Consider the following 26,517-nt stretch of genomic DNA (forward strand, 5'->3'; position numbering starts at 1 on the left):
ACTTCCTCCCCCTTATTGCTTTCTCCTAGCTTCTATTACCTTTCCAGTCTGAGCAGAGCCTGTGCCCTCCAGGGTCCTGTACGTGTGGACTCCACCAACCTCACAACATTGTTTCTCACCACATGATTCTCTATCCACCCCGGTCTCCTGCTGTTGCTTAAGTATGCCATGCCCTGCCTCCCATCCTGCCTGAGGACCTTTGCACATGCTCTTCCCTCTGGACCATAGCCCTCACCTATTAGATGTTACAGTCTACTAGAGCTGCTGTAACAAAATACTATAGGCTGGTGGCTTATAACAACAAATATTTATTTCTCATAGTTCCAGAGTCTAGGAAATCCGAGATCCAGACACCAACATATTCTGCATCTAGTAAAGACCCGTTTCCAAGTTCATAGATGGCACTTTCTAGTTCTATCAGCACAAGATGGAAAGGGCTGGCTAATTCTATGTCATCTTTTTACATAAGAGTGCTAATTCCATGAAGACTCAGCCTCATGAACTAATCGCCTCCAAGGTCCCCACTTCCTGATACCATGACCTTGGGGGTTAAAACTTCAATATATGGATTTGTGGGGGACTCAAACATTCAGATGACAGCAGCCCTGTTGGAACCCACTTAACCTCATACTCAGAGGCGACTCGCCCAGAACCCCATCCAAGTCTGGTTCCACTGTATGGGGCTTCCTCCTAGAGTCAAATTCCTGTCCTTCAGGGAGCCCAGCCTTCTTTGTTACTGTGAACGCACACAGGAACCACATGCTTCCTGTTTTTCCCTCCAGCACATGTTTAGTTTGGGGTTTTGTTTGTTTGTTTTGGGGGGTTTTTTTGAACCAGGGATTAAACTCAGGGGCACTCTACCACTGAGCCACATCCCAGCCCTATTTTGTATTTAATTTAGAGACAGGGTCTCACTGAGTTGCTTAGTGCCTCACCATTGCTGAGGCTGACTTTGAACTCACGATTCTCCTGTCTCACCCTCCCAAACCTCTGGGATTACAGGCGTGTGCCACGGCGCCTGGCTCCAGCCCAGGCTTTCAGAGGTCTGCCTACGGTTTTCTCCTGCATTGTATCCCTAGCACTCTGCCTGGAGCACAGCAGGTATGTGATACTATCTGTGGAATAAATAAATGAACAGAGAGTAACTGAACTTGTAAATCACTGTGTTCTAACTAGAATACTCTGTGGAAAACTGGGAGGAGGAATTTTAAATATAATTTAAATATAATTTAAAAATAAGAAACAGAGACCCACTGAAAATTTTTGAGAAAGGGAAACACCGGAGCTGACCTTTGTCTTAGCAAGATCTCTGCGGAAATGGAGGTGGAGAGGCTGTCACGGAAGCCGTAGAAAGGTCCAGAGGAAGACGGTGCCTGAAGAGAGGCTGTGGCCACATGGGGAAAAATTGGAATGTAGCTAAAGGGCCATCTCCACTGTCACCCCAGGGACCGGCTGCCAAGCCCAGCGTGACCTCACAATCACCCTCAGCCTTCTTTTCAGGCCGACATCCAAGCTGCTTGCTAACTCTGCTGTTTATGATCACATCGAGAGGCCACAGGCCACCTTCTGAATCACACACTAGCACATCAAGACCCAGGGGTCGAGAGAATAGGAGATCACCAGCCTCCCACCCAGGCACAGCCAACACTCCAGCATGTCCCAGGACCAGGAGGACCCAAAGAGAGCCATGCCCACGGAGAGGAAGTCCGTTTGGAGGACCCCCGAGGAGAGGCGGATGTCCGACCTCACTCGGGTGTTGGAGTGGCTGGAGCGGAGGCGGGGGAAGAAGAAGCTAGGTCTCCAGGTGGGTACTGCCAAGAAAAATGGCGGGAAGACGTTATTCACATCTCCCCCCAAACAAGATGAGGGAGCCTTTTTTTAAGCACCACAGTGAGCTAGTGGCAAGGTTCTGGAGGATGCTGGGGGGAGGTTGGGGACAGTAGGCCCTCGTGTTTGTGGACTGGTGCTCCTCAGCCTCCTACCCACCCCCCAAAGACCCATCGGAGTCCAGCCTCTCTTGACTGTCCTTCAAGAAATGGCTCCAGGTCCTGGAGGGACACTCCTGCATGGAAGATGGGCAAGGGGCTGAGAGAAGATTTATGTCACAGAGGGGCAGAGACAAATAAATGACAAATGCACGTTTCCTAAAGTACGAATGTTCTAAGAAAAAGGCAGTCGGAGGTCAGGGAAAGACTGGCTCCAGCTTAGTCAAACCAGGAGGATTGTTATCCTCGGTCAGGATCTGGGAGGGCCAAGGGGCAGCTCCTGGGGGCTCGGGGTTGGCAGGTGGAGTCCTTCCCGAGGAAGTCCAGCAACCACTTTAGACCTCGCCACCCCAGGCCATCAGCTATGAAGAACCAAGCCACGTCCTTGGAAAGTGGTATCCTCTGCAGAAGATGCCACCTGATCTTGTCTCCTCTGACCCCAGAGCAAGATGGGTGACAGCAGCATTACTAGTGACGACGCTCACCCTACAAATAGCTTTTCCCTTACTGGCCTGGCATCGCAGAGGGGTTAATGCCTCAGCTGCTCCAAGGCCGGCTCCAAGGTAGGAGCCATGACCACCCCTCAACTGGAGGATAAGGAGACGGGGGTGCAGCAAAGCCGTTTTCTTGAGATCACAGTTAATTAAGGGCAGAACCAGTTCTCAAGCCCAAAGGTATCCGATTCCCAAGCTCATGGACTCCGTTAGGTCAACGCCCCGTAACGGCCTGCACTGGGCTTTCTCCGGTTCGGCACCCCTGCCCTTGGGGATCGCCCCGGTTCTCCTGACCTGCTTGCTTCTCAGACAGCCAAAAAGGCCTTGAGAGCTAATTCCCTGCGACAATCTAAAAGACACCTGATGAACACGTTTTCCACTAAGGTGCTCATGACTTACCGACAGCCGCCTCCTTCAGAACTCAGTCTTGATCACAGAATCCTATTCACCTTCACAGTTAGAATGTCCCCATCTCCTTCACTAGGGTTACAGCTTTACCGTACACACGGCTTTTATTGTAAATAATCTGGGACCCCGTGAGGGAACATTTGTTCTGGAATTTTAGAGAAGCTCCTAAGAAAGAGGGTGACAGATCTTACGTGGCAGGTCCCGGACAGCAGGAGGTGGCGGGAGACCCATTAGTGGACCTGGCTGGGAAAAGGCTTGTCCACCTCCCTCCAGCCCCTTCAGCCTCCTCTCCTTCCTTCTGGGATGGGTCACGGCAATCTGGGCTTTGCCACCATCTCAGATCACTGCTGCCTCCTGTGACCTGTTTGGCATCAAAGAAGACCCCCGAAGTCCAGAGTCCCAGCCACAAGAGCTCTGAACTGTGGCTGGTGCACTTTCCTTGGGTCTAAGGCTTCACCATGTCACTTCCACCCAGCCTTGGGGACGCTTGGGATACTCCAGGAGCCCCTGTGGGGATACTGAGGACTGATAGCTGGGGCCATGGAAGGAGGACCACCCTGAGGAGATGGCTTTACCCTCTCTCCTCTTGACCTGAAAACTCAGCCCTGGTCCCAACTTGCAGCCCCCTCCCCCCGCCCCACTAAGCCCAACAAAACTTTGAAGGGACCCACTCCGCTCTCCTTAGAAGGCAATCTGGCATGTCCCATCCCTGAAGCCCTTGGACAGCTCCCTCCACCCGGCCACCATGGAAACATGCCTACCACCTGCGCCAAGCCTGCCTCGGCACATCCTTCCTGGGCAGCTTCGAACCTACCTGCAGAAAATCACCTATTTCTCATGAGAATCTTAGGAGGTAGATCTTACCATTGTCCCCAATCCTCAGCTAAGGAGAAAAAGCCACTGAGAGAGCAGTGATTTACCCAAGGTTATGCAGTCCCTGAATGACAGATAAATCAGGATTCCAACCCAGGCAGCCTGACCCGGAACCTCAGCTGCTCCAAGTGGCCCAGCCCACGGCTGGGGATCTAGCTCAGTTGGTAGAGAGCTTGCCTCACATGCACAAGGCCACGGGTTCAATCCCCAGCACCACAAAAAATAATGATAATAATTACAAATGGCTCATCTCCAGAGGAGAACCTCAACTCCGTCTGTCCCGGGACGCTTCAGCACCCCCAGCCCCAGCTCTTACAGACTGAGGAGCTTCTTTCAGGCAGCCCTGTGAGGCTCTTTGCCCACGGGACCCTAGAGATGGCTGATGACCCTCCCTGCTTCCACTGTGGCCCTGCAAGGCCAACACAGACCACAAACAAGGAGCTCAGACTCAGAGCAGGGAATGCTCGGCTCCTTGACAGTCACGAGGAGCCTTCAGGGAAAGGACAGGACAGGACCTAGTGTGACGTTTAGTGTGATGGCTACTTCGGGAAGACAGGATGGGGGAGTGGGGTGGGAGGAGAGGAGGGGTGCGGCCTGGGTAAGCAGGCTCTGCTGCAAGACAGCTTTCCGGCTGTGCAGTTTGGGGCTGGGCAGGGAAGTGACAGGCAGAAGGCCACTTGAGGGAGCACAGGGGATTGAGTGACAAGGAGCCACAGACAGATTGAGGTGGAAAGGGGCAAGACCAGACCTGAGGTCCAGAAGGTCATTCCTGGGGCAGTGTCCTGAGCAGCAGCAGGTACCTGGAGAACTGGGGACAGGGAGGGGAACAGGAAGACAAGCCTCTGGTTTCGGGGCAGCAGCAGCCTACTGTCCAGGGGGACTCCTCCTCCCTGGGGACGGAAGTTGGGAATCCTCATGAGGACACTGAAGGTCTCTCCACTTCTGCCTTTTCAGAAGTCAAAAACCAAGGTGGAGTTGCCCCCCAAAGCCGCTGAGAAGGAAAAGAAAAAACGCAAAGTAGTGAAACAGCAGGTAGGAGCCAACAGGTGACCCCCCAGGTGACCGAGCTCCCCCCGCCCCGCCCCGTGGCCTCACCATCTGGATGAGGGGAGCCCACTCCCCGCCTGCAGTGTCCAGCTACATTTTTAAATTCAGGGCTCTGCAATGCACTCCTGCCCCACACCGACACCCAGATGAACCACCTGCACCCACCTCCCACCCTGTCCAGCTTCACCCAACCAACCCCTGCAGACCTGTAGCAAAGTGTCACGGCAGGACATCCTCCTCCACCTGCCGTTCCCCCACTCTCTCAGGAGTACCATCTGAAAGAGGAGAACCCTGCGACCCAGTAAGAAGAACCCCCTGGTCGTGTGATTACAGGGGCAGCCCCAGCCCTAGGGGGCTCTGGCCCCTCCCGGCCTCCCCCTGAGGTAGGGAGAGATGGGAGGACAGCATGGGAGCAGCTCCCTGCCCCCTCCAAGACTCGCCCAGAGGCCAGGGCAGCTCTCTCCTCTTTGCCTTTGTGGGTCTTTGAGCAAACCTTTAAAATTGGTGGTGGTGGGGGGGGGAAGGGGGAGTGGACAAAGCAGACCCCGTAACAAAGATGTACCTCTCCCCTGCTCCTTCCAACGCTGTCAAGAAAAACTCTGTTAAGAATGAGGAAGCCCTCTACCGGAGGATGTACGGGTCAGAGCAAATGGGAACCCGCCTCAGCATAGCATCCACCGTCTATAACAAGGAAAGCTCCAGGAAGTCTGGTAAGGGGCCCAGAAGTGTCCTCCTGAGGTCCTTCCTATCAGAGGAACCAAAACTCCTACCATCCTTGGCTCAAAGGCATCCACGTCAATCCAACCATTGTGCACCCAGGTGTCAGAAACCCTATGGCAAGCAGGGGGTGACCTGGACAGGAGGCCAGTAGCTCCAGCCACCCCTGTGAATTCTCTCTTCTCAGGAAATCAATATAATGTATTCCGAGTTCCCAGGTCATTTTGGTAACACTGACCCCATGAATTCCCAATTATTTAATTAATTTAGATACGGTGAATATGTCAATCACAAAAGGTGCCACACCTGCAGACCTGAAGGCCTGCCAAGGCACTGCTCACACCTAAGGAGGAGCAGGTGTCAGTTACACCAAATCCCCACTTCCAAGTTCTGAACCTGGTTCCATCACTTTGTAATGGACTCAGGGTTCTGTGATCTGGGCAAGCCTCTCCACCTCTATGGTCCAGTTTTCTCACGTGTAAAATGGGACAATAACATTACCTGCCTCATAGTGTGGCTGAGGGGCTTCAGCAAGATGTTGCATGTACAGTGCCCACCCTGACACAGAGGAGATGCTCAATAAATATCAGTGACGATTGCTAAGTAAAAATTTTGCTAAAATTTGGGGTTGGTGTATTATGAGGTTAGAATAGCAGATGCATTAGTTGTGCAAGGCCTTTTGAAACAGAAGGAGGTGGTGAAAGAGAAATCTGGAAGGGATTCCTGCTAGCCCAAGGGAAAAGCAGGCAAGAGCCTTTGAATGGGAGCTGCCGACTCTACCACCTAATGTTGCCTCGATTGTGCCCAAAATATGTCCTTTCCCCCCCCCCTTTTTATTTAATACACCAAAGTCCTTGTAATCAAACTGTAGTCAGTTGCCTCTCAGATTTAAATATGATCGCTCTCAATACAGTATAGGATCCTGGACTGAGTCCCTGAATAGCATTTTAGTGGAAAAACTGATAAAATCCAAAAAAGCTCTGTAATGTACCAATGTTTATTTCTTAGTCTTGATGAATGGTCCGTGGGCATAAAACATGTCAGCATTCAAGAAAACTGAATAAAGACTGTATAGGAACACTCCATATTTTCTTTGCAATTTTTCTTTAAATCCATAATCATTCCAAAATGAAAAAAAAAATTATTAAAAAAAAAAAAAAAAACAAGATTGGGCTGGGCGGGGTGGCACATGTCTGTAATCCCAGCAACTCTGAAGACTGAGGCAGGAGGATTGCAAATTGAAAGCCAGCCTCAGCAACAGTGAGGTGCTAAGCAACTCAGTGAGACCCTGTCTCTAAATAAAATACAAAATAGGGCTGGGGATGTGGCTCAGTGGTTGAGTGACCCTGAGTTCAATTCCTGGTACCAAAAAAAAAAAAAAAAAAAAAACAAGTTTGGCTTGTGTCCTATGGCAAGGACTTCCCAAGTTTTCTGTGAGTCCCCAGTGTCATGTCTGGCTCCAAAGTTCTGGTCCTCCTGGGTCCTCAATCTCTCTCTTGCTTCCAGTAGATTTTTCCCTTCTCTCTGCCAACCCAGACGCAGAAAAGCCCTATTTCCTGATTTCTCCTCAAACCTGTCACATGAAGCCTTTATACATAAGCAAATTTAACTGAAGGTTTGGAGGCAACTGAAGGAAGGAATTGTATCAGATTCGACAGCAAAGAAACCAGAGGTTGACTATGACGCACCCCTGTTCAAAGTCCTTTGTCCCCTACCCCCAGAAGGTTTTTCCTGGCTATAGTTCCTTGCAGGTAGTAGCTTCCTGAGGTTTTTCCTCAATTCCAAGACGGGGACGAGGTTAAGACAGGCACCCAGGGCACAAATCAATGCCTAATACTGACCCAGCACTGGTGTCAACTTGACACTGAGACCTCTTCAGTTTTGCCCAAGACACCTTGCTTGCCTCGCCCCCGTACCGTCCTGCCCAGCATTCCTTCCTCTCACCATCCTTTCCTTCTCCCCCTCCTCTGCATTCCTCCACACATTTCCACCAGCTTTTTGTTTGGAGAGATCTTTCTTTCATTTATCCCATTCCCAAAGTAGCCTCCTTTCAAGGTATTTTCCTAGACAGAATCAGTCCCTTCCCTAAAAGAAACTTATAGCGACTAAATCATTCTCAAAGATAAAATGCACACAGAGGAACCCCCAAAACAAACCCCCAAACTTCCACACAGATGAAGGTCAACAGAAGACTAATCATCTAAATGAGAATCAAGACGGACTTAAATAAAACAAAAGTATCAAAATAGCAGTAAACCACAAACACATTATCCATAATAACACTGAATATAAATGGTCTCGACTCACCAATTAAAATACACAGATGAGCAGGAATGGATCAAAAGACAAGACCCAGCCATGTGCAGATTGCCAAAGACTCATTTCAAAGGCAAAGATATCCACAGAATGAAGGTAAAAGGATGGGAGAACATCCATAATTAAGTCCAAAAACGATCTGGAAAGCTTTTATCATATCTGACAAAGTTGATTTCAAGTAAAAATTAATCAGAAGAGATGATTACACTACATCCTGATAAAGGGAACAAGCCAACAAGAAGGTATCATGATATCAACATTTATGCCCCAAATGTCAGGACACCCAATTACATTAAAAGAAAATACTCCTTGATATTAAACCCCAGATAGGCCCCAATACAATAAAATGGGGTAATTTCAACACACCCTTATCACCAATGGACAGTTCATCAAAGCCTAAACTCAATGAAGATATCACCAACTTAAAAAGCAGTATAAAACAGATGGATATAATAGACATCACAGAATCCTTCACCCCAAAACAGCTGAATTTACCTTATTCTCACCAGTTCATGAAATATTTTTTAAAATAGGCCATATTCTAAGTCACAATATAAGCCTTAGCAAATACAAAACAAAAGAAAAAAATATATAATTCCATATATCATATCAGACCATGTCGGAATGAAGCTAAAAATAAATAGCAAGGAAAATAATAGAAACCCCATGCTCACATGAAGATTAAACAATATTCCTTTAATTGGAGAATGGATCAAAGAAGAAATGAGAGAAGAAATTCTTAGAAACAAATGAGAACACAAATACAACATATAAAAGTCTCTGGGACAGTATAAAAGCAGCACTAAGAGGAAACTTCATGGCATTGAGTGTCTAGTTAAAAAAAAACAAAACAGAGTGATCTCAAATAAATAAGCTTATGCTTCACCTCAAGGCCTTGGAAAAAGAAGAACAAACTAAGTCCCAAATCAGTAGAAGTCAGGAAATAATTAAGATCAGAGCCAAAATTAATGAAAATGTGAAAAAAAATGCATTATTACTGCAACAAAGAGTTGGCTCTTTGAAAAGATAAATTTTAAAATTTATACTCCAAGCACCTGCAAAATGTAGAGGACATTGACAAATTTCTAGACACATATGAGCTGCCCAAATTGAAACAGGAAGATACAGAAAACCTAAATAGATCAATATCAAGTAATGGAATTGAAACAGAAGTTAAAGCCTTCCAACAAAGAAGACCCCAGGACCTGATGGATGCTCAGTTGAATTCTACCAGACCTTTACAGAAGAACTAACGCCAGTCTTTCTTAAATTATTCCATGAAACTGAAAAGGAGGGAACACTCCCAAATCTATTCTATAAAGCCAGAATCACCTGATACCAAAACCAGACAAAGGTGCCCCTAGGAAACAAAACTATAGACCAATCTCCCTGATAAATATAGATGCAAAAAATCCTTAATAAAATTTTAGCAAACTGCCTTCAAATGGGACTGGGGTTGTGGCTCATTGGGAGAGCACTTGCCTAGCATGTGTGAGGAACTGGGTTCAAACTTCAGAAACACATAAAAAAAATAAGTAAATAAAATAAAGGTATTGTGTCCATCTACATTAAAAATATTTTTTAAAAACGTATGGTATATTAAAAAGATAATATGCCATGATCAAGGTGGCTTCACTTCAGGGATGCAAGGCTGGTTCAACTTACAACACATCAAATGTAATTCACCACTTAAATATAATTAAGAACAAGAATCATATGACCATCTTGATAGATCTAGAAAAGGCCTTTGGTAAAATAGAGCACCATTCATGTTAAAAACAAGGGGATTGAAGGAACTTACCCCAACCTAAAGATTATATATGCAAACTTGGGACTGGGGACATAGCTCATTTGGTAGAGTGATTGTCTTGCATGCACAAGGCCCTGGGTTCGGTTCCCAGCAGCCCCCCAATACACACACACACACACACACACACACACACAAATAGATTATGTATGACAAACTCAAAGCCAACATCACATTTAATTGAAAAAAAAAGCTTTTCAGCAAATAGGAGGATTCAAGATCAACACTCATAAATCAATAGCTTTTCTGCACTCCAACAGTGAGTCTACTGAGAAAAAAATCAGGAAAACCATCCCATTCAAAATAACCTAAAAAAAATGAAAACAAAAATTATCTAACTAAGGGGATGAAAGATCTCCACAATGAAAATGATAGAAAACTGAAGAAAGAAATTTAGAAGATTTTAGAAGATGGAAAGACCTCCCATGTTCTTGGATAGACAGAATTAATACTGTCAAAATGGCCAGGCTACCAAAAGCAATATATAGGTTCAGTGAAATGCCCAGAAAAATATCAATGACATTGTTCACAGAACTAGAAAATACTATTTTTAAATTCTTTTGGAAGAATAAGAGACCCAGAATAGTCAAAGCAATATTGAGCAAGAAAAGCAATCAGGAGGTATCACAATACTTGATCAGAAATTATACTACAGAGCTATCATAACAGAAACAGCATGGTATTGGTGTCAAAATAGATATGAAGACCAATGGAACAGAATATCAGACATAGATAAACCCACACAGTCATTGTCTTTGACAAAGTTGCCAAAAATACATGTTGGAGAAAAGACAGGCTTTTAAAACAAATGGTGCTGGGGAAAATGGATATCCATATGTAGAAGAATGAAATTAGATCCCTTGTACCCTAAACAAAAGTCAAATCAGAATGGGTCAAAGACTTAGGATTAGATCAAAACACCTTGCCGCTGCTAGAAAACATAGGATCAACATTGCATCCTGTAGGTACAGGCATTGATATCCTCAACAAGACCTCTAAAGCTCAAGAAATAAAACCAAGAAACAATAAGGAGGATGCTATCAAATTAAAAAGCTTCTGACCAGCAATGGAGATTATTAAGAAAGTGAAAAAATAGTCTAAAGAATGTTAAAAAAAAATCTTTGCCAGCTACTTATCTGACAGGGGATTAATACCTAAAGAACTTGGAGAACTCAATGCCAAAAATAAATAAATAAATAACTTAATCAATAAATGGGCAAAAGAACTAAATAAAGCACTTCTCAAAAGAAGAAACACAAATGGCCAAAATATATGAAAAAAAGTTCAACATCTCTAGCAACCAGGGAAATGGAAATCCAAACTACACCAAGATTTCATCTCATTCCAGTCAGAATGTCAAAGATCAACAATACAAATAATAATAAGGATGTGGGGGAAAAGATAAAACCATACATTGTTAGTGTGACTGCAAATTAGTACAATCACTCTGGAAGGCAGTGTGGGGATTCCTCAAAACACTAGGATTGGAACCACCAGAGACCTAGCTGTCCCACTCCTGGGCATGTACCCTGAAGAACTGAAGTCATCTTACTACAGTGACACATGCATACCCTTGTTTATAGCAGCATAATTCACAATCGCCAAACTATGGAACCAGCCTCGGTGTCATCGGTAGATGAATGGATAAAGGAAATGTGGTATAGATGCACAGGATGGAGTTTTACTCAGCCATGAAGAAGATGAAATGATGACACCTGACAGTAAATGAAGGAAAATCAAGCTAAGTGAAATAATCCAGAGTGAGAAAATCAAGAGTGGATTGTCTTCTCTCATGGGTGGAAACCAGAGCAAAATAAGGGAAAGAAGGCAGTGGGGGAAGGGGTCAGTTATCATAAAGATAAAGGGAAGATGGATGGAGAGGAGGAGAGCAAGAGGAAGAGAGGAAGGAAGGGGGAGGGGAATAAATATGGAATGAATTTAACAAAATCATGTTATACACAGTACAAATGTACCAAAGGGAATTTCACCTTTATATGTAGAAAGTACCAATCAAAAATAAAGGGGTGAAGAGGAGGGAGAAATGGGAATTGAAATCAAATTCTTTGCATACATGATTTTGTCCAAATGAACCCCAACACTATGTATAATTATCATGCTCTGATAAAAAGTAATTAGTATTTACTTCTCAATTAACAAGGATGCAGCAGGGCAGGCTGACTTGTCAGCTACTGAAACCTTCGCTGTCCGGTTCTTCTCTCCCTACCAAGACAAACACCCTGTTGGAAAATGAGGACAGCTCGTCTTCCCTAGTGTAATACAATGAGCAGCCACTAGGGGGCAGAAATGGGGCCAGCCTAAGCACAGCAGCAGGTATCTATAGAGACATCTGGGAGACACTGGGTATTCAGATGTGGCACCCAGAACTGAGTGAGGCAGGGCTGGGACTGGGCTCAGCAAGAGGCACTTCCTGTGCAGGCTGGTAAAAGTCCTACTGAGTGGGTGGGATCTGGACTGGGAGACAAGTTCAAGACAAAGCAAAGCCTAGGAAGACATGGAGCCAACTACATGCTCAATTCTCACATTAGCTCACGTTGCAAGAGACTCAGCAAACCGAGCAGGCACACATTGCATGCCTCAGAGAATGGCATACCCCAACACAGAGGCCAAAGCCAGAAGTCAGAGATCCTGTTCTATCAATTGCCCCATCTCCTCTCAACCTCATGACCAGGTTTCAGGTCATTCAGCTCCTAACTCCTGAAAATTATTCATCTACTTCTCTTCCTCCTCATATTCACTACCATTATCTTCGTTCAGCATTGATAGCTTCCAAACGTTTTCAGCTTCTATGACTGGTACATTGCTCTTCCTGATTTATTTGTGTCTCTATATTTAAAGTGAGTTTCATCATGATTCCACACACACACACAAAAAAAAAATTAATAGAGCTGCAATAATTGACCCTAAAGAAATGAAGATCTGCTGTGTGTGATGGCACATGCCCATAATCCCAGCCACTTGGGAGGCTGAGGCAGGAGGATCATAAGTTTGAGGCCAGCCTCAGCAACTTGGTGAGGCCCTAAGCAACTTAGCCAGACCCTGTCTCAAAATAAAAAGGGCTAAAGATGTGGCACAGTGGGTAAGTACTCCTGGGTTCAATCCTCAATACCACCCCCAAAAAGATAAATGAAGTTCTATGAACCGGCTGAAAAAAATTCAGAATAATCCTCTTAAAGAAGTTCAGGGAATTACAAGAAAACAGACAACTAAATAGAAGTCGGAAAACAATACTTGAGCAAAATGAAAAGTGTGAGAAAGAAAGAAATTCACAAAATAGATAACCAAGAAATGAAGAATACAATGTCTCGTCAGGAAAGGTGACTAGAGAGCACCTTCACAGCAGACTTGGGGAACAGAACAAGTGAATTCAAAGACACTCTATTTGAAGTTATCCAGTGGGAGGAATATGTTATCAGCTTTCCATTGCTGTAACCAAAATGCCCCACAAGAACAAGTTGGAGAAGGAAAAGTTTATTTTGTCTGTGGTTCCAGAGGTTTAGCCCATGGTCAGTCAAGTCCATTGTCTGGGACCCTAGTGAGACCTAACATCATGGCAGAAGGCATGGTGGAGGGGCCCTGCTCACCTCATGGCAACCAGGAAGAGAAAGAGAGAGGAAGGGGGGCCACTGGGCAAAGCACTGTCCCAGAGCACACCCCCGTGACTCACCTCCTCAGTCACCTGCATACAGTTACCACCCAGTTAGTCCACTCAAATTAGGATGGACTCATGAGCACAGGAGCTGTGGGAGGACACCTCATATCTAAACCATAAGATGGCTGAGATGCCCCTGGCCCCCCTAAAAGCTCAGGTTCACCTCAAAATGCAAAATGCATTTAGTCCATCTACAAGAATCCCACAGTCTTAACAGTCCACGTATTGCCCCAAATTCTAAGTCTGACGTCTCCTCTGAGACTTAAGGCAAGTTTTTGGCTATGAGTCAGAATCAGAAACAAGTTACACATGTCCAGTATACAGTGGCACAGAGTAAATGTTCTTATTTCAAAACAGGCATAGAAAAAAAAAAAGGATGGGGTGCAAGAAGACTACAAACCAGATGGGCAAACAGGCCCTGTAACTCCTCAGACAGATCTAGAACCCATGGTAGCCAGATGCTTTCTCCAAAGGGCAGGCCCACCCTCTGCCCTTGCTGGTTGCAACACACTTGGGCTCTCCTTTGAAGGACTCCGTCCATGGTCAGCAGTTTTTCTCAGCAGGCAGCACACACTCCTGGCATTTCTTAATTCCTGGGGCCTCCATCACACATCACCCTCTCAGGGCAGCCCACAGAGATTTCAAGGCTCCTACACTTTGCATGGTCTCCCAGGCCTTCCTTGGATATCTCAGTGGAAGCCTCATGACCCCTTAACTCCAGAACCCTGCATTCCAGCAGAACCAGCAGCATGTAGATGGTGCCAAGATCGACTGCCAGCTCACACCACCGTGGGATCCCCTGGGATCTTGGTTGCTGTAGCCTCTGAGGGACTGGGTGACTGAGTATGGTGAAACAAATTCCCAGGCCCCCTGTGTGAGCAGGGTGCCCCCTGTGATCTCTTCTCAAAGGGATTTTCCCTTCTAGACCCTGGAACTTTGCAATGCATGTAGTTTTGCAAATTCCTGAGATGATGCCCTGAAGGATCTTTCCTCAAGTTGACTTGCAAAGTACTTAGCATCTCTTTGGGGGATGTAATCTCTTCAATAAGCACAACTTTCTTGGCCCGGGTTTGACAAGTACTTTTCTGGTCAAGCTGTAAGCTTTTAAACTCCCCCTTCTAAGCTCGTGAGTCTCACACACAAAAAATTTTTTTAAAAACTTGGCCAAATGCTGCTAGAGATGTCCATGTCACTGCTGGCAAGCCCGTGTAGCCTTGAAATTTCCTCTGCCCTCACAAATTCAGAATTCAGGCCCACACAACGTCTCAGGACCTGGTCAAAATGTAGTCAAGTTCTTTGCCAGAATGTAACATGAATGGCCTCCAGTTCAATTCCTAATAGAGTCCCCATTCCCCTATGAAACTTCACAAGCACAATCCACACTCCTATCAACATTCTGTACTTCCAAACTCCCACTAGTATGACCCATTAAACTGCTTACAACATGTCAAGACTTCTCCAGCCTGCATGTGTCAACTTTTCCAAATTCCTCTTGCAAACCAGTTGCAAATGCTTCTGAGCCACATAGTCAGGTCAGTCACAGCAATGACTCTACTTTTTGGTCCCAATTTCTGTGTTAGCTTTTCATTGCTGTGACCAAAGTATACAACAAAAACCACTTAGACGAGGAAAAGTTTATTCTGGCTCACAGTTCCAGAGGTTTAGTCTGTGATTGGCCAAGTCCATTGCTCCGGGACCAAGATGAGGCAGAATATCATGGCAAAGGGGAGTAGTGGAGAAGTGCTGGTCAGCTCATAGCAGTTAGTGGGTAGAGAGAGAGCAAGGAAGTGCAGGAAAGGTGCACCCTTCCAGGGCAGGGCCCCAGGGACCTAACTCCTCCAGCCACAGCCCCCCTAACTACAGTTACCACCAGCCGCTTCTAACTAGGGTGCACTGATTAAGTTACAGCTCTCCCAATCCAATCATTTCACATCTGAATATTATTGCATTAACCCAGGAGCTTTGGGGGAACACTTCATTCCAAACCATGCTAAGCAGCAAACAGAAAAAAATAATGAAGAAAAACTTACAGGATTTATGGGACACCATCCAGCAAAACAGTATATTCCTCTTGGGTGTTCGAGAAGAAGACAGAAAGAAAGGAACTGGACAATCATTTAAGGAAATATTGGCTGAAAACCTCCCAATTTGGACATCCAGTTTCATGAGGCACAAAGGTCTCCAAATGGTTAAACATAAGGACATCTACACATTATAATTAAATTGCCAAAAGCCTAAGACAAAGAGAAAAATTTGAAAACAATAGAAAAGCAACGTGTCCCATTCAAGGCAGCCTTCAGGAGACTAGCGATGGATTTCTCAGCAGAAGTCTCACAGGCCAGGAAAGAGTGGGATAATATATTTAAAATATTGAAAGAAAAAAAACCTGTCAATCAAAAAAACTATACCCACTAAAGCTGTCTTTCAGAAATGGAGAGATAATGACCTTCCCAAATAAGCAAAAGTTGAGAGAGTTCATTACCACTATATCACTGCTTTACAAGAAATGCCAAAGGAGTCCCTCCACTGAAATAAAAGGACACTCAATTAACAACATAAAAACATACAAATGTATAAAACTCACTGGCAAAGGTACGTATATGGTCAAATTTAAATTTTTTTTACTATTGTAATGGTGGTGTATAAATCACTTTCAACTCTAATATGAAAGTTAAAAACAAACATATTTTAAAATTATAACTATAAAAAGCTAATTGTGCCTACTAGTGTCAAACTTTTTAATATTTTTATCTTTTTATAGTTGACACATAAAATATCAGTATGTATTTGTGGGGCACACTATAATTTGACACATGTATAGAATGTGTAATTATCAAATCAGGGTAATTAGCATTTCCATCTCCCCAAACATTTATCATTTCTATCTGTTGGAAAATCTCCAGACTCTTGCACTTATTTTGAAATATATCATAAATTTTTGTAGCCTCCAGTTACTCCCTTGTGCTACGGAACACCAGAGCTAATTCCTCCTGTCTAAATGTGTTTTGGTGTCTGCTATCCAACTTACCTCCATCTCTTCACCCTCCTCCTCTTCCCACAGAGCTATTCTTTTGATTTCTTCTAAAAATCCTATTGTCTCCCTTTAAATTTTTAAAACAGAAATGCATTCAGAATCAAGTTCCTGTAGTGTGGGTAAGGCTATTGAATTTCAATATAAACAGAAAAACCCAACCATAATAATTTGTAGATACAGAAGAGAAAAATATGTAAACTGTAACATCAAAAACATAAAATGGGAGAGAAGTAAAAATAGAGTTTTGTATGCAATCAAAGTTAAGTTGTCATGAGCTTGAAACAGAATGTGATAACAGTTAAGAGGCTTCATGTAAGCCTCGTGGACCACAGAGAAAAAAGCCTGAGGTCCTAACTCAGAAGGAGGATGAGATGACAAGAAGATAGAAATTCCAAAACTGGCACAAAACAACAAAATAATAATAGTAAGTCCTTACTATCAATGATGACTTTAAATGTAAAAGGATTAAATTTTCTGATTTAGACCATCTTCTGTTGACCACAGAATATTATAGACCGAGTAATTCATAAAGAAAAGATTCTTTGGCCCACCATTCTGGAGGTTGGGAAGTCCGAGGGCAGGTTGACAGCATCCTGGGAGGGCTTTTGTGCTGTGTCATAAAGTAGTGAAGGTGAAGGGCTCAGCCAGTGTGTGCAGAAGAGACAAAGCCTGAGGGGTGGGTGGACCCTCTTCATAACCACATGCTCTTGATAATGACCTTAATCCATTCATCCGACAGGGGACAAAGCACCCATGGCCCAAACACCTCCCAATAGGATCCACCTGCCAACGCCACCATTTGGGGGAATCAAGTATCCAACTCATGACTTTGGGGAATACATCCAAGCTATAACATTCTCTAATTAAAATAGAGTATCCGAGTGAATTTCAAAACTCCAACTATATGCTGCCACAAGAGACTCATTTTAAGAACACATGTAAGCTGAAAGGGAAGGGACAGGTGGAGATATTTTACACCTAGATTCCAAAAGAGAGCAGGAGGTAGTTAGAGTTATAACAGACCAAATAGGCTTTAAATTAAAAATTGTCACATGAGCTGGACACGGTAGTGCACACCTGTAATCCTAGTGGCTTGGGAGGCTGAGACAGGAGGATGGTGAGCTCAAAGCTGGCCTCAGCAAAAGTGAGGCATTAAGCAACTCAGTGAGACCCTGTCTCTAAATAAAATTCAAAATAGGGCTGGGGGTGTGGCTCAGTGGTCTAGGGCGCCTGAGTTCAATCCCCGGTAGCCCTCCCAAAAATTGTCACATGAGGTAAAGAAGGTCATTGTATAACAATGAAAAAAGGGCAGTTCTTATGTGCTCAATATCAGAGTATCCAGATAGATAAGACAAATATTAACAGAATTGAAAGGAGAAATTAAATACAATATAATAATCATAATAGTAGAGGTTAACATTCAACTCTTACAAGGTAGGTCATCCAGACAGAAAATCAATAAGTAAACAGCAGATTTGAAAAGTACTATAAACCAATGAACCTAATATGTACAGAACATCCTACCCAATAGTAGCACAATACACATTCTTCTCAAGCACATCTGAAACATTCTCCAGGACACAAGCAAGGCTTTTAACACATCAAGAAGATCAAAATCATGTCAGGCATCTTTTCTGACCACAATGATATAAAACTAGAATCAATAATAGGAGACAAATTGGAAATTTTTAAATAAATGACGACTTTTGTATGCAATCAAAGTTTTGTAATTTAACAAATTAAACACACTGCTCGAATAACTAAGGGATTAAAGAAGAAATCAAAAAGGAAGTGAAGAAATATCTTAAAAGACAAATGGAATTGGAAACATTACATACCAAAACATATGGGGGCAGCAAAAGCAATTCTAAGAGTAAAATTTATAGCTATAAAATGCCTATATTAATAAAAAAGAAGAAAGAAAGAAAGGACCTCAAGTAAATAACTTAACTTTGTACGTCAAGGAACTGGAAAAATAGCAAAGTAAGCACACAGTTAATAGAAAGAAGGAAATAATAAAGCTAGAGGAGAAATAAAGTCGACTAAAACAGTTTAAAAGGTCAATGAAACTAAGAGTTGGTTTGGGGAAGAGATAAAACAAAATTGACAAAACTTTAGTTTAGACTAACCAAGAAAAAAGAAGACTTATACAGAGTAGACTTTACAACTGGTGTCGCAAATGTGCAAAGGATCATAAGAGACTGTTTTAAATAATTATATACTAATAAACTGTATAACCTAAAAAAAGCAGATAAATTCCTAGAAACATAAAATCTGCCAAGACTGAATGTGAAGAAATAGAAAATCTGAACAGACCAATAACAAGTAAGAAGATTTAATTAGTAGACAAAACCTCTTAACAGAGAAAAGCCCAGGACCCAACAACAGCACTGTCTATCAAATGTTTAAATAAGAATAAATATCAGTCTCCTTCTCAAACTCTTCCAAAAAGTTGAAGAACATTTCCTAACTCCAGGCCATCATTATCCTGACACTAAGGACAGATCAGGGTATTACAAGAAAAGAATTATGGGCCAGTATCCCTATAAAATTAGATGCAAAAAACTCTCAACATAATGCCAACAAACCCAATTCAACACTGGATTAAAAGAACCATACACAATGACCGAGTGGGATTTATATGCAAGGATGTTTCAACATGTGAAAATTAATAAATTCAATACACCACATTGACAAAGCACAGGATAAAAATCAGATGGTCATCTCAATAGATGCAAGAAATCTTTCAAAGGAATTCAACATCCATTCTCAATAAAGGCTTTCAACAAACGGGGTATGGAAGGAGTGTACCTCAGCATCATAAAGGTCATACATGACCAGCCCACAGCTAACAGCAGACTCAGTGGTGACAAGCTGAAAGCTTTATTCTTAAGATGAGGAACAAGACAAGGATGCCTACTCTTACACTATTAGTGAACATAATTCCGTCCTAGCCAAAGCAACTAGGCAAGAAAAAGAAATAAAGAGCATCCAAATCAGAAAGAAAAAAGTAAATTGTCTCTGTTCAGATGCCATGATCTTATTCATAGAAAACCATAAAGATGCCAACAAAGAACTGTTAAAATTAGTAAATTCAGTAAAGGTGCAGGATATCAAATGAAAACATAAAAAATTGCATTTCTTTACAGTAGCAACAAACTACTTTAAAAAGTAGATTTTTTAAAAAGTCCTACTTACAATAACATCAAAAACAATAAAATACTTAGAAATAAATGTAACCAAGGAGGTAAAAGATGCGTGTACTGGAAACTATAAAACATTAACAAAAGAAATTAAACAAAAATAAATGTAAAGCTATCCTGTATTTGTGGATTGGAAAAATTAATATTGTCAAAATTTCCATATTACCAAAGCAATCTATACATCAAACATGATGCCCATTAAAATTCCAATGTCATTTTCCACAAAAATAAGGAAAAAAAAACCCCTAAAATTTAGATGGAATCACAAAAGACCCCAAATAGCCAAAGTTATCTTGAGACAAAAGAGCAAGCTGGATTTCCTGATTTCAAACTGTACTACAAAGCTATGGTAACCAAACCAGTGTGGTTTGTGCTAGGAAAACTGGATATCCATATGCAAAAGAATGAAATTAGGTCTCTATCTCACTTACAAAAATTAACTCCAAGTGGATTAAAGACTTAAATATAAAACCTTACACTATAAAGCTAAGAAAGCATAGGAAAAAAACTCCTTGAGATTGGCCTTGGTAATGATTTTTTTGATATCTCACTAAAAGCACAAGTAATAAATGCAAAAATAAACAAATGGATCTTAAAATTCATTTAGAAGAACAAGCTTCCCAGAATAGCCAAACAATGCTAAGTCAAAAGAGCAACACTGGAGGTATCACAATACCTGTTATACTGCAGAGCATCAGTAACAATAACTGCATAGTACTGACATAGGAATAGACACATAGCTGGGGTTGTGGCTCAGTGGTAGAGTGCTTGCCCGGCATGTGTGAGGCCCTGGGTTCAAATCTCAGCACCACATATAAATAAATGGAATAAAGGTCCATTGATAACTTAAAAAATATTTTTTTAAAAAAACAGACATATAGACCATGGAAAAGAATAGAAGACAGAGAAGCAAACCCACACAGTCATCTAATCCTTGACAAAGTTGCCAAAACATACATCAAAGAAAAGCCTTTTTAACAAATAGGGCCGGAAAAACTGTTTGTCTATAGGTAGAAGAATGAAACTAGATCTTTTACTCTCACCCTAAACAAAAGTCAACTCAAAATGAACCAAAGCCCTAGAAATTAGACAAGAAACTTTGCAACCCCTAGGAGAAAACATAGGGTCAACACTCCAACATACAGGTGCAGGCAACTGCTTCCTCAAGAGGACTAATAAAGTTCAGGAAATAATATCAAGAATTGATAAATGGTATGTCATCAGATTAAAAGGCTTCTGCACAGCAAAGGGAACAATGAAGAATCTGAAGACAGAGCTTTCAGAATGGGAGAAAAAATCTTTGCTAACTACTCTTCTGACAGAGGATTAATATCCAGAATATATAAAGAACTCAAGGAACTTAACACCAGCAAAATTAATAACCCAATTAACAAATGGGTAAATGAACTAAAGAGGCACTTCTGAAAAGAAGAAATACAAATAGCCAACAAATACATGAAAAAAAAATGCTCAAATCTTTAGCAGATCAGGGAAATGCAAATCAAAACCACCCTGAGATTTCACCTCACTTAGGATGGTTTAGAAAGGCAGTCATCAGGAACACAGGCTGGGGCTGCCGCTCATGGGTAGGGCACTGGCCTAGTACCTGTGAGGCACTGAGTTCCATCCTTAGCACCACAAACAAATAAAGAAATACAATAAAGGCATGCTGTCCATCTACAGCTACAAAAACGAGGAGGAGGGGGAGGGGGAGGGGGAGGGGGAGGAGGAGGAGAGGCTACACCATGGAATTTACGGAGTTCATTATCAGGAGCTGCCACCTAGGAGCTCAGCACCCTTAGCCTTGAGCAATGGGGGTGTGGGACCGGCTTGCTGCAGGGAAAAGCAGGGGGACCTCACCTCCAATCAGCAGGGGAGTGGAGCTCTGCGAGTGGGCGTCACCCAACGCGACTGGGCTCCACCCCCTGAAACCCAACCCCTCGCTTCCTATTGGTGGAACTTTTGAGTGTCTTCCCCTCAATCGGCAGGGCTCCGGGCGCTCTCGCTCTTTTTTGCCAGTCTTCCTTGTGGGAGCTGGGGCACTGAACCCCCCAGAAAAAGGTATTTCCTCTGACTTTGTGTGATTATTTAGTGCCAGCCCAATTCACCTGGAGTGACCCTGGCTGATTTAGTCGGGAGTCGCGGCAGTTCGTCTCTCACTTCCAATCACTGACCTTCACTCCACCGCAAGGTACAAGAAATGACTTCGCTGGCTCCTTCCTCTCCCAGCCTTCATGCTGCTGCGGTCAAAATTACCTTTCTCAAGGCGGGGGCTGTCGCTCAGCGGTGGAGCCAACTGCCTGGCACATGTGAGACCCGGGCTTCAGTCCTCAGCACCACATAAAAATAAATAAATAAAATCAAGGCATTCTGTCCATCGATAACTAAAACATATATATTAAAAATTTTTTAAAACACAAAATGCATTCCAAAAAATTAGGTTTCTCCATAGGTTATATATAAACTGCACAATTTATTTTAAAAACTACATTTTTTAAAATTTTATTTATTTATTTTTGTGGGGCTGGGGATTGAACTTGTGCCTGCGAGGCAAGCTATCTGGTGTTATTTCCCCTCTGCCTGATGTGGGCAATAAAAGACCCTGAGAAACAATTGGAACACATTTCCAAAGTCAATCTTGGCAAAATCTGAGTAGCTGGGACTGGGCAAGGGGAATTCAATTGGCCTTCCCTGCTGGGAACCTATGGCCAGAGTATCCTGCAGATGCTAAGTGCCTTGCTAACGCAGAGGGACACAGAACAAAACACCCTGTTGACTCATGAATACCATGTAGGGTCCTGGAGTCCCAAACATGGCCCACGGGAAATACAACTTACCTGTTCAACCACAGACCCAGAAATGTGGATCAATATTGTCCCAAAGAGTGGCCAGCACAGACTCCCAGGAAAAGGGGCTGTCCACCTAGGTTCATTAAGTTCATCACGAATTAGATATAGCATCTTGTGCCCAGTGCCTAAGCTTTCTGATCTTCGCATTTCTAATTTGTTAAATGAGTTTGATACAGGCATGAGACTACCATGCCCCTACCTCCCTAGAGAGCCCTTGACGGCTATTTCCAATATAGGCCCACTTTGACCCAGAAGAGGATCAGATAGTCTCAGAAAAGTCTATGGTCCTTTCCTCAAGGGATTCCCCATTTGTATTAAGAAGAATATTCAAATGGTGATTCTCCTAGAACACAGCATCAATTTCTATTCTGAAAAAAAAAATTAAAAAAAAAAAACAGAGATTGCAAAGACCACCTGATCCTCCCATTATTTTACAGGGTCTGTCAAATGCACTATGTCAAGAAGAAAACATAATTTTTATAAATAGTGGGAGGACATTTTTTTTAATTTTTCTCAAATATGATTCTGCCAAAGTCAAGATAGTCTTGTAAAAAAAATCAATAAAATTTACTAATTGACAAAATGCACTGTTTGTTGGTGAACTAGACAAATACATTTGAAGAAACCGTAATAGACTTTTCTTTATAGGAGTCACATCAATTAAAAATGCAATGGGTAGAAGACATTTCCATTCTCATAAGTAAAAGTTTATAAAATAATTAGAGGAATTTAACAAGAAGAAGAAGAAGAAGAAAAAAAATGAAGATCTCAAGCTCTGGCCCCAGTAGGATTGTATCCTGTAGGAATGCCATATTTGGGTCACCTCAGATGTTCCCAGTTTCGCATATTTGTGGCTCCATGCATGCTGTCCCTCCAGCCTGCAGTCATTTCCTCCCTTTTTCTGTCTAACGAACTATTCGTCCTTTAGCATCGCTCCTGTCCCCAGAGCTTGTCCCCTCTGATTTCCCTCTAGACCAGTTTCCTTAGGTGAATTCTCCCTGAGGAAGGCGGAGAGGAAAGATGGAGGGAGATCCAATGGTGCAAAGGGACTCTGGGGAGCCTTGCAAGCCGCCTCCTTAGACCCGAAGCCCCGCTCGCCTCTCCCCTTCCCGGCGCTGACTCACGGTGGCATCTGTCCCTTTTCAGAGCTGGACATCAAGGACGCCATCGCCCTAGAGTCCACTCAGCGGCCCAGCGTGTTCCGCCGGCAGAGCAGCATCGGAGACCCGCCGCTGCAGGAAGCCATCTTCAGCAGCCGCAGGGGGACCCTCATACGAGACTGGGGGAGCAAGGCGCAGGACGTGTCTTTTGAGCGCAAGCTGAAGACCCTCATGGATAAGAGCACGGAGCCCAAGATGGAGTCCCTGAAGATGCTCAAGCCCGAGGAGGTGCTCAGCTGCCGGTGAGCAGCCCCGGGGCGAGGGGAGTGGCAGGCTGCGCTCACTCCAGGTTCGGAGCTTTGGGACCCAAGACAGCTCCCGCCTTGAGTCCCAAAGGATGGTTCCAGCCAAGCCAGTGGGTTCCCCAGCAGCCTCACCTGCCCGTGGTGCCACCCTTCCAATAGCTGCATTGGTTACCCAATAGAAGCCATGAATAGAATTCAAAAAGGAAAAAAAAAAAAAAAAGAACAGTGACCCCTGCCCATCATCCCAGCGAGTCTGGAGGCTGAGGCAGGAGGATCGAAAGTTCAGGCCAGCCTCAGCAGCTTAGCCAGAACCAGAGATGAGAGATGCATCTCGGTAGTAAATTGCCTCTGGGTTCAATCTGAGTGGGGGGAAAAAAGAAGAAAAAAAGAACGAGTTGCCTGTGGTCTGGTCTTAACAGGAAGTTCTACTAAGATCCTTTACACTGTGGGGTGGAGTGGTAGCCACAGTCCCCAGGGCATCCTGCTGTAGTTTCCGACCTTCAGACTCCTAGCAGGACCATGAACCAAGTGAGGCCATTTGATGGAGGCTGCTCTTACCAAAGGCCTCCTTTCTTGCTTGCTCACTCATTTATCAGGACTCTCTGTTTCTCAGCGTGGCCTCCCTCCACCCTCCCCCCACCCCAAAAAAAAAAACAAAAAACAAGGATCCCCCTCCCTGGCCCGGTGTTATCCTTACTATAAAGACATAAATGACAAAGTTCCAGAACATTAGCTGAAGGGAAAGGAGACAGCAGAGTGATGTGGTTGTCCTTGTGAGATCAACATCAATAAATGTATCCCTGGTGTCACACGGCCACCACGGTGGCAGGAAGTCAAGTGGCCCCACTGCCACGCGCGCTCTGCTTCCTGCCCAGCTAAGGGGCGGGACAGTGGGATGATGGTTCACTGGCTGCAGGATGAACAGGCAGAGTCCCCAGCTGGTGGCCCTGGTGGGCAATCCATGACTGGGTGACTTTGGCTGTGGCTTTCAGACCGATCATGTGTTTCTGACTCTGAATCTGACTCCAGGGTGGGAAGAAAAGAGATTTGGATAGGACTGTGGCCCCCCAAGGAGGGGGAGAGAGTATTTAAAGAGACCCACGTAGGAAGCCATTATAAAACCACTCGAGGGAAGGATGCAGTGGTTCAGAGTGGGCTCATGAAGAACGCCCAAGGGGGGACCTCAGAGGCTGGGCTGGTCAGGGAGGAAGGGGAGGGGCTGCGGTTGGAGCCAAGGAAAGGGTGGTCCGGATGTGGGGATAGGTGAGGGTGTGAGAACAGGTGAGCTCTGGGAGGTTCCGGGAGGAGAAAGGAGGCCATTCCCATCCAAAGGCCGCTCCTCCTCCACCATCTGTAGCAAAGTACCACCAGCAGGTGGCCTGAGTGCCCTGCTTCCTTCCCTCACGGAGGAAGGAAGGTCAGGGTTAATGGTGGAATAAGTTCTCTGGCCAGAACAGCAGGGGTACTTTCTAGAACCTACAGTAAAAATGGAATCTCTTCCATCCTTCAACATACGTCAGATTGTGGGGCTTCAGAAAACAGCGTCAATCAGTGTCCTAATTTTCTCAAGTGCCTGAAGAGTACTAGCATAAAACATGCACTTCTGTCCCTAGCGCTGTTTGGCCACTATTGCCACCATTCCGTGTTTCCCGAAGCCCTGGGCATCTCTCGGAGTAGGGGCCTCGGAGGAGACACAGCACACAATGATTTACACTCTAGGCTCTTCTCCCCACTTGGCTTCAGGTGACAGCCGCGTTACACTGTGTTCTTGCTAGTGCCATTTTAATTATGGCATTTTAATTAAGAGCCCTCAGATTGGGACAGTCGGCTCTTTGCTCAAGAATTCCTCTGTTGATGGAACTGCTCAGGTCCCTGTGCTGAGGACGCCCACACGCACCCTGTCTCCTCCGTAGCTTCTCCTTCCACTGATCCTTTACTTGAGACGAGTGGATGTTTCAATCAGCTCTTTTCACGGCTGTGACTAAGAGTCTGGACCAGAACCCACTGTAGAGGGGGAGAGTGTACGTGAGGACTCAGGGTTCAGGGCTCTCAGGCCATAGACAGCCGACTTCATTCCTGGGGCTGGAGGTGAGGCTGAACCCCTATGGAAGAATGTGGTGGAGGGGGGGCGGCTGGCCTGGTGATCGGGAAGCAGAGAGACCCACCATGTGACATCCCACGGCCACGCCCCAGCGACCCACTCCTCCGGCCACACCCTACCCCCTTCACCGCTGGTGTCTGGAGAGCCAGTCCCCTGGAGAGGTCCCACACGGTGCGCTCCTTAAAGGTAAGCCCTTATCTGTGAAGACAGAGGCTACCCTGACGCCACTTGCAACTGTCACCCCTTCTCCTGTGCAGGTACCTGAGACTGTCCAAGAACAACATCCGGACCCTGCTCAAACTCTGCAAGGACGCGGGGCTCAACATGGACATCCACCCCCACATGAACGAGTCAGAGATCGACTCTAAGAAGGTTTTCGGCCGAAGTTCCAGTACAGCCCCCTAAGCGGCTCTTCGCCATCACAGCCTGCGGGTCCTCCTGCCCTGGGGCCCTTGGCCACCAGGTGCCAGCCACCCTCTGGCCCATGGCCACAGCCCTCCAGACAAAGTGCGTCTCTTTTAGACAGTGACACTCAGAGCGTGCATCCTTGTGCCTGGGTGGGCTCTGCCTCGACACCCAAGTCCAAACCAACCGTCCTCCTGCCCCCA

The 26,517-nt window shown here is 44.6% G+C and overlaps 1 protein-coding gene across 1 annotated transcript; it reads left to right on the plus strand.

Moving 5' to 3' along the window:
• Positions 1–1,654: 1,654 nt before the first annotated feature.
• CUNH16orf78 (chromosome unknown C16orf78 homolog) lies at positions 1,655–26,314 on the plus strand. Its single transcript, XM_046434555.1, has 5 exons — positions 1,655–1,804; positions 4,715–4,792; positions 5,400–5,517; positions 23,550–23,805; positions 26,167–26,314. The coding sequence occupies exons 1-5, from the start codon at positions 1,655–1,657 to the stop codon at positions 26,312–26,314; spliced, it is 750 nt and encodes a 249-aa protein (XP_046290511.1).
• Positions 26,315–26,517: the final 203 nt, after the last annotated feature.

The sequence above is a fragment of the Marmota monax genome, unplaced genomic scaffold, assembly GCF_021218885.2.
Source record: "Marmota monax isolate L192 unplaced genomic scaffold, Marmota_monax_Labrador192_F-V1.1 WCK01_AAM20220418_F8-fsc00024, whole genome shotgun sequence".
Taxonomy (NCBI): domain Eukaryota; kingdom Metazoa; phylum Chordata; class Mammalia; order Rodentia; family Sciuridae; genus Marmota; species Marmota monax.